The sequence below is a fragment of the Capra hircus genome, chromosome 22 (genome assembly GCF_001704415.2).
Source record: "Capra hircus breed San Clemente chromosome 22, ASM170441v1, whole genome shotgun sequence".
Taxonomy (NCBI): Eukaryota; Metazoa; Chordata; class Mammalia; order Artiodactyla; family Bovidae; genus Capra; species Capra hircus.
The window spans coordinates 25935710-25949667 of NC_030829.1; the positions used below are offsets into that span (position 1 = coordinate 25935710).

The 13958-nt window shown below is 39.7% G+C and overlaps 1 protein-coding gene across 3 annotated transcripts in view; it reads right to left on the reverse strand.

Moving 5' to 3' along the window:
* The window catches only part of CHL1 (cell adhesion molecule L1 like), a 229538-nt gene that overhangs the window by 63398 nt on the left and 152182 nt on the right, over nucleotides 1-13958 (reverse strand). For all 3 annotated transcript variants that reach the window (XM_013973659.2, XM_005695720.3, XM_005695721.3), the window contains exons 8-10: nucleotides 13206-13253; nucleotides 11022-11142; nucleotides 5814-5998 (exon numbers count right to left, since the gene is read on the reverse strand). In XM_013973659.2, coding sequence (XP_013829113.2) covers nucleotides 5814-5998; nucleotides 11022-11142; nucleotides 13206-13253 — 354 coding nt within the window. The remainder of the gene's footprint in view (nucleotides 1-5813; nucleotides 5999-11021; nucleotides 11143-13205; nucleotides 13254-13958) is intronic.

Genomic DNA, 13958 nt, shown 5'->3' on the forward strand with positions numbered 1-13958 from the left:
TCACACACACACTGTCAGATCTTAGGTAAAGGGTACTTACATGACCATCTTAATCCACCCTTTAACCTTACAGATGGAGAACTGAGCTCTGGAGAAGTCATTCACCTTGCCCAGGGTCACCAGTCAAAGAAGCCTCACTTTCTGTTCTTGCCATTCCATGGACCAGCAGATCTACTGAGTGAGAAGCACTGAGACCCCTAACTGAATGTGGTGTTATTTCTAACTCATTACTATTTCATTAATTTGGATCACAGGAACAAAGGCCAAACAGTTGTACCAACTTTCATTTTGTACTTCCAGATCCAAGCTCTCCAACATGTATCATCTGTGCACACTCACATCATCAATCAACTTGGTTGCTGTTTAGTTGCTCAGTCGTGTCTGACTCTTTTGCGACCCCCTGGACTGTAGCCCACCAGACTTTTCTTTCCATGGACTTCTCCAGGCAAGAATCCTGGAGTCAGTGGCCAGTTTCCTTCTCCAGGAATCTTCCCAACTCAGGGATCGAAGCCACATCTCCTGCACAGGCAGGCAGGTTCTTTGTGGCTGAGCTCCCTGGGAAGACCCCACTAAACTTCACCTGAACCCTTTCTGATAAGCTTTCTTTACAAATGCTTAGACATTTGTTTTTATGCTTCTCATCCCTGTTTCTCCTGAAGAAGTAAGCTGCTGCTGCTGCTAAGTCACTTCAGTCGTGTCCGACTCTGTGCGACCCCATAGATGGTAGCCCACCAGACTCCCTGTCCCTGGGATTCTCCAGGCAAGAACACTGGAGTGGGTTGCCATTTCCTTCTCCAATGCATGAAAGTGAAAAGTGAAAGGGAAGTCGCTCAGTCGTATCCGATTCTTTGTGACCCCATGGACTGCAGCCTACCAGGCTCCTCTGCCCATGGGATTTTCCAGGCAAGAGTACTGGAGTGGGGTGCCATTGCCTTCTCCAGAGAAGTAAGCTAGTCCTGAGCAAAGGTATGTTTGGTCATGCGATTTGAAAGGGATTTCAGGCTTGTTCTTCAGTTCAGTCGCTCAGTTGTGTTTGACTCTTTGCGACCCCATGATCACAGCACGCCAGGCCTCCCTGTCCATCACCAACTCCCGGAGTTCACGCAGACTCATGTCCATCGAGTCGGTGATGCCATCCAGCCATCTCATCCTCTGTCATCCCCTTCTCCTCCTGCCCCCAATCCCTCCCAGCATCAGAGTCTTTTCCAATAAGTTAACTCTTCTCATGAAGTGGCCAAAATATTGGAGTTTCAGCTTTAGCATCAGTCCTTCCCATGAACACCCAGCACTGATCTCCTTTAGGATGGACTGGTTTGATCTCCTTGCAGTCCAAGGAACTCGCAAGAGTCTTCTCCAACACCACAGTTCAAAAGCATCAATTCTTCGATGGTCAGCTTTCTTCACAGTCCAACTCTCACATACATACATGACCACTGTTCTTCTTAGAAGCATATCTTCCTGGGTCTGTTGCGACACTGCTCTCAATACCTGCCCAGGCTGAAATTTTCACACCTGGCATCTGCAGTGAGAGCACCTAGACTATATCTCTTAGGTTAGTGATCTGTGAAAAGCCAGGACAGAAATCCTCTCTGATGTCTCCTCTGCTTAGTATAGGGGAGCAAAAATTTGCCACCCCAAAACATCTCTTTGCCATGCAGATTGTTTTGAGCTGAAAATAATCAAGGCCCAAAAGATTCAGGAAGAAACTCTGATCTAGCCACTAACTGCATAAAATAGTTTAGTTAGAAGGCCTGTTTCTGGAATACAGCTCTTGTAGAAATATGTGCCAAGAACAGCTAGCATAGTGGATCAGATGGTAAAGAATCTGCCTGCAATGTGGGAGACCCAGGTTCGATCCCTGGGTCGGGAAGATCCCCTGGTGAAGGGAATGACAACTGGCTCCAGTGTTCTTGCCTGGACAATTCCATGGGCTAGGTTTGGTGGGGGAAACTACAGGGCCTAGACATTAGAGTCCACTCTATGTCCCCCTGTCTGCCCGGCCCTGCAAACACAGACAAATCCAGCATTGGCTCTTCCATCTCCAGTCTTTCTCGGAGATGCTGTCCTCTCCTCTGAAGCCCCAAATATCCTCTTTAGTCTTTAGCTGAAGATGGTGTTTAAGCTGTGGCCCTTTTGGTCAGTTACTCAGTTCTCCTGGCTTGCTCCCGTGTATACATGTTACTACCCTTTTGTTTTTCTCCTGTTAATCTGTTTCATGCCAATTTAATTTTTAGATGAGCCAAAAGAAAAAGGAAAATTTCTTCCTCCCTGATACTGGCACAAAGGAGAACAGATGTGTGTGGTGTAATTTTAAGTTGAACTGAAATGACTTAGTGGGTACCACAGTGAGCCTGAGGACATTGGCTAGGGGACAGGAAATATCTGGTGGTTGCAATGAGGCTATGGGCATGCAGGAACACCAGAACAGATTTTTTCAAAGGTTGGAACATGCAACTGTATTCCTGACAGGTAAGACCTATTTGAAAGGATGGGGGCGGGGGGGGAGGCTTAAGAGAGAAGAAAGAATGATTAAAATGGAAATTTCCGAGAGAAAGCATCATCACTGAATCCCAGTCTTTCATCTATTATCCATAAATCTCTGGTAACTGATGAAAATAACTTATGTTGAAATTTTACTCACTTAGTTATAATTGTAAACAAAAAAATAAGATGATAAATTTCTCTCACGATGATCAAAACTGAGATGCAAATGTCTGAATGTTTACAATGTAATAAGCAAGCTAATTAGAGATGTTTATCACTAGAAGGAAAACAAAACAGAAAACTTGGTACCTATGAAATATACAACACAGAGGTTATTTTCTTAGTAACAGATTTCTATTAAATATCTATATTCTAACAGATCAAAAATTATTAGGTTCAGCAAACTTGGATTTCACTGCAACTTTTTAGAAGTAGATTTGTTACTTGAAAATGAGACTTTCTCAAATAGGTCGATTACTGAATTGTGTTTGAATTCATGACATCTTTTTAAAATGCACCACAATTATGGTTATAAAATTATGTATAAATACTTGCCTATTACATTTACTAAATTTCAAAAGCCCTACATGATGCAAAAGTTTACAACACACTGTTAGTTGGATGCAGTTGAAACATATCTGTGATCATACTTTGATTTTTCTATTTAGAAAATTTTAGAGGCCATTTTGGTTTCCTAGGCGGCACAGTAAAGAATTTGCCTGCCAATGCAGGAGAGGAAAGAGATGCCAGTTGGACTCCTGGGTCAGTAACCCACTGGGACCCACTCCAGTATTCTTGCCTGGAAAATTCCATGGACCGAGGAGTGTGGTGGGCTTGTGAAATTTTAGTTCCCCAGCTAGTGATGACAGATTTTAGTTGTGTATTATATTAATAAAGAATAAATATCACAGATACAGAGAACAGAGTAAAATACATGTTTTTGCTTAAGCACATTGGATGTTTTCAGAATGGGCTACATTGTCAAAGTTTATACTAACATTGCTCTTTTCTCATATGACTAATCCTGTTATTTAATTAGTTTCCAAGCAAGAGACAAAGTAAGGGAAAGAAGAAAGTGCAGGAAGGCGGAATAAAATTGAGTGAAAGTGAATTTATCCATCCATATGATTAATGAAGGATGTATTCACTGCCTTCACACTTTAAAGAAAAGAAAGACTTCTTCAGCTGGGCTTGCTTTTCACTTGCATGTGTGAAGAGAAACTCCTAAAACATACAACTGAGGGCACGTTTAGTAGTTTCTCATTAAGGATAAAGGATTAAATGTCCCCCATAAAAACATTATTTACATCTCAATACTGCTAATAGCTGTTTTATGAATAGCAAGGACAATTTGTTCAGGAAACCTATATTCCTTTGGAGCCCTATAGTCAACATTTTAAATTGCATAATTAATTTTACATCCTTGATTTATTTTTTTCTTTTTGCAACCTTTGCAGTTCTTCTGAAAGCTTCAGTCTCACAGTCAAGAAAACCCATGGCCAGATTGTTAAAATATTCAGCTACCGTAGCGATGTTCCAGCCATCTGGAAGGATTTCTAATAGTCAGCAACTTGGAGTAAGAGCAGCTAACAATTAGACCTGTCGGATTCGTGGGTATGTGTTGGTGCTGCGATGAGGGTCGGGGGCGCAGAGGGTTACAGAAAAACATCCCTGTTGTATGGTCTAGCTCTATTATGCAGAGGCACCAAACACTGACTAAAATTATGGAAAAAATCTCTCAAACTCTTCCTCTCTGAATTCCTTGGTGAATACTGTCAGAGGAATATGTCACTATTGGCAACTGTTGATATTTATGCATAACAACAGGCTTTCTCTTATAACAGGTTTTGCTTTTGTTGAACTAAGGGAAATGATACTCTCATCTTTGGTCTTCCATTCTTCCTATTGTGAGATGTGCTAAGTTGCTTCAGTCCTGGCCAACTCTTTGCGACCCCATGGACTATAGCCTGCCAGGCTCCTCTGTCCATGGGATTCTCCAGGCAAGAATATTGGAGTGGGTTGCATTTCCTTCTCCAGGGGATCTTCCTAACCCAGGGATTGAACTGGCATCTCTTGCATCTCCTGCATTGGCAGGCAAATTCTTTATCACTAGTGCCACTTGGGAAGCCAACACTGAGAGACGGGTTTTGGAAATATGCCGCTATTCCAAATAGCAACATGATTAAAAGTTATCTTAACATTTACTTGTTAATATAACTTCCATCAGAGTCTTTCTTTTTTCCATTAATTAAAACAGTGGGCTTTACTTAGGTATTCCTCGTGCAGAATGAAGCTTTAAGAGGGGAACTTCATTGGAATATAAATGAAAGACTTACAGCACCAGTTCACTAAATAGAAACCTGAAAGAGATCATTTCTTTCAATAGTTAAGCCTGCGCAGCACTAAAAAAGCACAAATGCAGTAATCATCCCATTAATTTGATCCATACAGTCAACCAAATCATACATAAAAACTGCAGTGTTATCAGGACCACGGCAATAGGTCTGCATCAGTCAAATTCACAGGATGACTAGGTAACCTTTACATGCGCCCAGAAGCCAGAGCCCTGATAACAAATACTGTGGCTTACCTTCTTTTTCAATGGTGACATCACTGCCTACTTATTTCTGTGAATACAACAAACAATATACCAGGCTCTGTTGATCAAAAAGCTTGAGTTTACAGAAAGAGGACATGAATATAACGTGGTTTTTGCAACTCTTGGCAGAGAAATAATGCTTACATCATACTATTTTTCTTTCCCATTAGCAACATACTAAATATCATCTGAATCCAAGAGATGTATTCCCCTCAAATAGGAAACAGTTAAGACAGTAATCTGTCTGACTCCCTCATTTCATTGGTAAGAAATGGAGATACAGAAAGGTGAAGTAAATTGGGCAAGGACCCAGGAAGTTAATGCCAGGACTGGGAAACTCCAAGCTTCTCTCAGGCCTATCGTAATACTTTCTATGATGGTAATGCTTTCTTCTTTTAAGATTTCATATTATGCAGTGTTACACACATGTTACACTAAATGTTTTCTTATAATAAGATGATATGAGAGATCAGGTTTAGTGACCAAACAGTCTAAGGCATCTGTGTTCAATCCCTAACCCGAGATCTTTTCTTGTCATCTGTCCCTTCTATGTGGTTTCATGCGGTAAATGACAAACCTGATTAATTGAAGTCTAATATATTCCATTGCTCACTCTACAATTAAATGCTGAAACAGCTTACTCATTTATATATATATATATTCATTTGAGGTGGACTATACATATGAATTCACTTTTTAATAGAAAAGTAAATCAACATGGGAAATGTACCTTCTACTGTAACGTGAAATTCATGAGTGGCTGATCCCAAGAAATTGTTGGCTGTGCAGCGATAGTTTCCTTTGTCCTCATAGGAGACATTCTCTATCTTCAAAGTGTCGACAGAATTATTTTTTGATTCTCCTCCCTTTGGTAAATCACCTCCCATTTTGTCCCAAGCAACTTTTGGAGTTGGTCTGTGAAACAATACATAAATGGTAAACACTTTTTAAGTGAAAAATAAAATATAAAGAAATCCACAGGGTACTTCCCTCACTGTGCTAATTTCAGGCCTGCACTCAAGGGTTCCACTGAAAACATCAGCCTTCCCAGTGCACAGATTTGCACACCACCATCCACCATCCGTAGTGAAGATCAGGGTTGGATCATGTCTCCCTCATTGCAAACTCCTTTAATAGGCTACCTCTTCAGAAATCTTCTGTTTCCTCTACTAAGAGGGCTAGCTCCATGGAAGTGCTGAATACGGATGGTTAGATGAAGGATGGATGACTGGACCCATAGAAATGTACAAGATTTTTTTTCAAGTGTGCTATCTCCCTGTGGGTGGTTTTGAAGGGGCCAGAAATAACAGCCGTCTTCCCCATATGAGTTTGAAAAACACCATAAACTAAGACCCAAGGTTTATGATAGCGGCGGGTAGCTGTGACACCCCTCTTAATCCTTATGAGGCTGCTATTGCAGAATAAGACTCAAATGTGTGTGCCCAGTGTACTGGCTAGACTGGGGAATAGCTCATTTTAGGCCAAGGTGGGCTCTGAGGTGTAGACTGGGTCACCCAGGCAGACTGTCAGCCTAGTAGGGAATACAGGAACCAAGGAATGAACCAAATCTCTCTTGATGAGAAAAATCAGATTGCCCAATATAAACAACAAATGGTAAAAGCAAGAACAAAACAAATCCCAAGTTGATAACTTGTCATACATCAACCCAATGACATTTTCCACCTTATCTGGGTGGAAAACAGGAATGAGGAATCAAGCCAGCTAGGTTTAAAACAGAAAAATCCCATCTGTTGGGATTTTTGAAATGAAAATTTTTGAATGCAAACCAGACAAGTGGAGAACTGGGACGCTCTATGACTTTTGTGATTTAAAAATGATATGAAGAACAGTGATGCCTGATTTTAACTAATGGATGATTTTTTTTTCTCCTCTTCACTTGAGCTGTATGACTGAGTGGAAGAAGTATTTTTGCTGTTTTTACTGATGACTATTTTCTTCTCACTACATTTCTTTTTATCATTAATTCCTAAAAGTTATTGAGTATGTTCTAAATGGGAGCACCATTATCATCATTTTACCAGTGAGGATTCTAAAGTTCAAGAAGTTAATTTGTTTAAAGTCACTGGGGTAATAAATGACACATTAGAACTTGAAATTGTCTGACTAAACTTGTTCTTTTGATCAGTCTTCTATTTTATTTGTGCTTTCCCCATTCTTTTTTTTTCCCCTTCCTAACCATGAATTCTGAGAATATATGCTTATAGGCAAATTAATTAGTTACTAGTTAATAAGTGAACAATTCATACTGTTTGCATCAATTTTCTTAAATTGTATTGTTAGGCAATGGTTAAAATAATTCAGTTATTATGCAAAAAAAAAAACAGAGGGAAAAACGATGATTTTTACACACATCTAGTCTCTTCCCTCATTGCATAAGCACTTGTCTGGAACCACCACTACCATTCATTTCACCAGGCTTAAAATACAGGATATAATACTGACTTCTGTAGGGAACAGTAAGGATGCTCAGATAGGTGGCTATGACAGTGTATTAGCTGTTGGCTTCCTGAGAACACCACCCAACAGGATGCATAACCCGTATCTCCTAACTGCTTGCTTTGCACTCCATCTGTCAAAACGGCAATTTGCCAAAGTGCAGGCTGCTCTGGACCTTAGTTCCTCCAAATCAGGGGATTTTTCTAAGCTCATACTTTAATGGTACAAGCATCTCACCTGCTGTAAAATCTTTTTTTTTTCTTTTTGCCAGTCCTTGGAAACCAGCCTAATCTTCTAATACCTATTCTTTGAAAGAATAGGATAAAATGATTATCTAATAAGTATCATATGACTATAAGACAGATTCATCTGGGGACACATCTGTACCACTGCAAGAACATCCAGCTATTGTCTTGCTAATGTTTTTCTTTCCTTTTTCAAAAGTTTAGTAAACATTTACTAACAGCACTTGAACAATAAATTTTTGAAGGAAAATATACTGCTTAATCCATTTTTATACATAAATCCACACCATACCATCATCTCAACATTTTCTTTAGATCCTTGCCCAGCCAACTTTAATTCTTAAACTTCCTTTGTTTGCAAGAGAATTGTATCTAGCTTCAACCCATGAATTCACAAAACAGAGAAAAGACAGAAAAATTGAGCCCAACAGTCAGCAGAGGGTATTTGCTTTTAAGCCTAACGAAGCTTTCACAGGATGTGAGTGAGTGTGAACTGGTCCATGAATGTGCTCTTTCCACCAAGGGACTCACCGTCTGCACTCCTTTTGGGGAGTGAACACTTTTCTGAATAAAATTCACAATGTTGTTTTTTAGCTATTCTTAGTTTCTACCTTACAGAATCTGAACCCCTCAACCTTTCCCTGTGAAAGCTTTCCCGTTTTACTTAATAGTATCCACATTTTCATTATTACTAGCCCTTTTCTGAAACATCTACTATACCCCACTCCTTTAGACTCAGGCACAGTGCCATCCTCTGTCCACCCTGCCTTTAACTGAACAGAACAGTTCATTTGGTTGAAATATGCTGAAGAAGTCAAATTTAGAGGTAGTATAGGGTTCTGGAGACAAACAGGATGGAATCCCAGCCTCCATTGCGTACTAAGTCTAGAGAGGTGAAGTCCACTCTCCGGCCTGCACTTGCCTAACCAACAATAGGAGTGAGTCATGAGATGCGTGTGGCAAGGATATAATGAGCTAATGTATGTGAAGGGCAAGACACAGTGCCGGACACATAATAAAGAGGACAATATCTTCATTATACTTATTACAGTAGAAGGTTCGTGCTTAAACCTTCTTAGAGGGCCTCCCTGGAAGTTCAGTGGTAAAGAATTTGCCTGCCAACGCAGAAGACATGGGTTCAATCCCTGGTCTGGGAAGATCCTACATACCATAGAGCAACTAAGCCTGAGCACCGCAACTATTGAACTGGTGTTCTAGAGCCCAGGAAGTACTACTGAAGCCTGTGCTCCACAGCAAGAGAGGTCACTGCAATGAGAAGCCTGCACACCGCAACTAGAGAGCAGCCCTTACTCACCACAACTAGAGAGAAAGTCCATGTAGCAATGAAGACCCAGCACTGTCAAAAGGAAATTATTAGATTAATTAAATTTTAAAATAAAACTTCTTAGAATACATTTTTTTTCAAGTACTCTAACAATTTTACTATGTATCACGTTCACCTGGAAGAGAATTAGACCAGATAGGATTCTCAGTCCAAATCCATGATGACTACAAAGAAAACCCTTCAGATGAACTTCTCTGACAAGACCTTAGGAATCCTCAAGTCCTGAAGACACCACATGCCAGTACTCACTTTTTCTCTACTGGCTCATGACGCTGCATTTTCTGAAAAGCCCACAGAGTCTATTTTATTGAAGACCATCCATGCAGTTGGCAGCCCACTCAAGAGGTAAGTTATGGCATTTGTGGGCAACAGGAGAAAAGAGTTACTGACACATTCTCCCTGCCCAGAGTCAACCAAGAACAGTGATGAACCATGGAAGAATGTAATTTCTACCACTATAAACACATTTGAATAAGAGTAAAAATGCAGGCAGTTACCAACATGATCCAAACGAACCTGATGCTTTCATCTCTTCACATAATACAGAGATAAATTATCTGAACAGAGGCCATGTCACTGCACATCTAATTACTCTATGGCAATATACTTGGGCAGTTTAAGACAGATAAGCAACCTGAATATTTTGCAGCATGGAAAGAGAAATTTACAAAGCTTAGGGGTTATAAAACCATTAAAATCTGCTCCTTTTGTTCACAGTCCAATTTAAAACCACTCATTCAGAATATACACTGAACAATGAATGAGTATGAATTTCAAATTCTAGTCCATGAACCAGATGACCAGCTATAAAAGCCCTTAGTTTACAAACTGAGTATATAAACTCAGGTGCTAGGAAGGTGGAATATATTTTCCCGTGGTATTCCCAATGGCAGGGATGGGTATGTGGTGGTAAAGAAGAGTGATGATAGCAAAGAGACAATCTTGTATGAGCAGGTATTAAATAAGATGATCCTTGTTTACATAGACTTATGATAGCTACTTAACAAGCATCACAATTTCAAGAGGTGACCAAGTGAAGTCTTTTCTTGGAGGATTTGCAAAACTATACTTTAGGTGTGAAAACAACTTTGGTTCATTGGTTCTGATGTGAAACTCTCTTAAATCGCATGATCTGGGACTTCTTTGGTGATCCAGTGGTTCAGAACCCACCTGCCAATGCAGGAGACATGGGTTTGATCCCTGGTCCAGGAATATTTCACAATGCCACAGGACAATTACACCTCATGTGTCACAACTATTGCGCCTGTGCTCGAGAGCCCGGGAACCACAACTACTGAGCCCACGTGTGTCACTACTGAAGCCTGCGTGCCTAGAGCCCATGTTCTGCTGCAGGAGAAGCCACTGCCTACACACGGTAACTAGAGAAAGCTTATGCACAGCAACAAAGACCCAGTGCAGACAAAAAAAAAAAATTAATTTATAATTGCATGATCTAGATCTGTTTGTGTGCAAAGGACATGTGGGTAAAATAAGAGATCCACAGAACCTGGGGAAACATAACAAGCAGAAGCAGGACAAATAATAACAGCAGAAAGACATAAACCTGGCACCAGTAGTGACAGGCTGACTCTTCACAACCTCATGCTCTCAGGATGCATCCCCCGTTGACCGAGGTAAGGAGGGCACTGTCCCTGCCACCTCCATTCACACTTCCACCAACTGACAGAGCTATCTAATTATAAATCAATCTCGGTCACAGCCTGAAATCTGCAGAGAGAAGTGCAAATTACTTTCCCCAGAAATGTAGTAACAGGATTTTCTCTTCTAAAGAAATCATTTCTTAAAGATGCACGCAGGCACACTCTTCACTGCTACCTGATTCTTTACAGAACAGAATGGAAAGAGTCATGAACAGGGTCAAGTTACTCACAGGCCTTCAGCAAAACACTCGAGCAGCAGGGTGTCCCCTTTGAGGACGGTGATAGAAGACTCACTGCCACTTTCAGGAGGAGGCAACAATAGTCTGGGTTTTCTCTGCTTGATTGAATTTGCTACAGAACAGAATAGAAAAGACTCAGATTTTGTTCAAACTAAGAAACTCCTTTGGCACTCAATCCTTCCTAAAACATATTTAACCATATGGACCTGTGTGTATGTATGTATATTTACATACAGATTTTTATTTATTTTCACACATTTATTTCACACATTTTAATATATTCCTATTTAAATAGATTTCACTCTTACCAGGAAGCATGGGTTGCCCTTCAGATACATTAACAAAGTGCTGCATTAAGTTTTATAAAGGTTATGATTCAAACCACATCTTCAAATTCAGAAGTTCAAACAGTGTTCAAGATAATTAGTTTCTTGATGAAAGCCTTAAGTTCATCGACAGTCAATAGCTTTATATTCCACATTTTAATCATACTTGGTCATGTTTGATGGCCGTGTGTATTTTTCTTGAATTGAATGTGCCTAAGTATCTGACAGGATTCCTCTTATAATACAGTTTCCTGGTCCCTACACCCAGAAACTCTGATTCAAGAAGCCTGTGGTACACACCAGGCATCTATGAATTTATCAGTGAGATGATTCTACTTTCAGTCTTGTATCCTCAAAGACACTGTTGTACAAAAAGATTCACAAGCCATCTCAGTAACTGGTAAGGAAATGTTCCATTTCTTATTTTCGTAAAGTGAAAGTCACTCAGTCCTGTCTGACTCTGCGACCCCATGGACTGTCCATGGAATTCTCCAGGCCAGAATACTGGCATGGATAGCTGTTCCCTTCTCCAGGGGATCTTCCCAATCCAAGGATCGAACCCAGGTCTCCCGCATTGCAGGCAGATTCTTTACTGTCTGAGCCACCGGAGAAGCCCCCTTTTCCTAAGAAGCCTTTCAAATACAATGGAAAATGAGGAAGCTTCCATTTTCAATGCAGATTCTGATTTCTGCTCCAAGTGTTCACACAAATTTTGTTTCACATCCAATGTCAATGTGATTTGATGGGATATGCGAAGTGTAGAGGTGAGGGCTGCTATCGGAGTAGAGGAATGAAGGTGCTGACAGCAGTGTGTACCTTGCCATAGCTTCCTTACAAGTGTTTGTTTTTTGAAAAATATGAACAGGTATTATATGGTGTGATTTTTTTTTACACTTTTATATTGGAGCACAGCCTATTAACAATTGTGTGATAGGTTCAGATAGACAGCAAAGGGACTCAGCCATACATAAACATGTGTCCATTCTCCCCCAAACTCCCCTCCCATCCATGTGTAATGATTTTATTGAGTGCTGAAAAGATACAACAATATATGTTTGTGTTATTGACAAAGGAAAAGATGTTGCCTATATACACCTAATCAGTCCATTTTCAAACTGAGGATACAGCAAGGAGAGCCCTCATCCAGCCCTGGTGATGCTATCAGTATATTAGATTACCAAAGTTATCATGGAGGGTTCATTGCTGGTGCCAATTATAAAATAAATATTTGTTGCATTCAGACAAATGATTCTTTTCTCTGTAGAAAAACTACTTACTATATAATTTGGTTAAATGTTCTATGGGAAAAAATTTTTTTTAAATAATAAAAACCATTTCATAGACAAGTGAGCCTGGAAAATGCTGCAACTTATATTCTTTCTCACTGAATCACAATGGACAGTTGTGTAGTAAGTACTTCAAGAGGTCTAGAAAGGAAAATAACCATTTGACTTTCTTACACTCCATGCCTTCGCTACTTCTGTTACACTCAACCATTGCTTTTTCCTTTCTTCATGTAGCAGCTCTCTGCCAAACTGCTGATTAACCATAAGGGGCATTTTGGGAGATCCGTCATAATTACTCCATGAAAAACATAATGTTATATATGTATATGTATTTACTTATGGTAATTATATCATCAATAAGTATGTAGGTGTATTTATATAGTTATGCATTCATAAATATTACCCCCTTTTACATAGAAAATAGAACCCTCTATGTTAACCCTTTCCTTACTAAGAGTCAATATATTAATAAACTCAGAAGGTATTAAAGTTCAAATTCTGAGATGACAATGAGAGACCACAGGTGAAAATAAATGTCAACATTCTACATGTCATCAACTTACCCTTGGAAATATTTTCTGTGGATGAACTCGAGTCATTAACATGCTTTACTGAAATAAAAAAAATGGAAGAAAAAACTCACAAACATAATGGTAGATGCTGACATCAAAACAATGAAAAGCCATAGTTTTCTCCTACAAAAATTACAAAATGAGGTATAAGCATACTTCACTAGAACAGCGCCTTTGGGAACATAGGTGAAAAATATTTATAAAGAGCTTAATCTTGATCTACCATAGATGAAATCCAGGTGGAAGGACACAAATTAGAGCTCCATTAAAGAGAACTGACGTTACTGAAGGATGCTATAGTGAAGCCCTGACATAGAGAATCAACACACAACAAACTGATGAACCAAATTATGAAAAAATTATGAACCACGTTAGACAATGGAATGGTCATGCCAACTTTTGACTCTACCAGAGCCAGTTATTCAGTCAATGAATTTCCGGAGATTATCTCCGCCCTTTGAATCTTGGTTATTTCTTCGACTAATAATGACAGTTTTCAAATTTAAGAGCCCAGAATGCCATCTGCATAATCAAGTAGGAAAGAGAAGCAATTCAAATAACTTTGCCAATTTGGGAAATACAGAAAAATTTGATGTGATAAAAATGATCATATTACTTCTTGTTGCTTTTGACTCTGTTCTTTTCTCCCACATGTTCAGCCTTGCCAGTGTATCCAAAATCACAGAGATTCTGAGCCTGAGACTTGCTGAGAAAACCCTGGAATTTTCTTCTGTATTTCACACA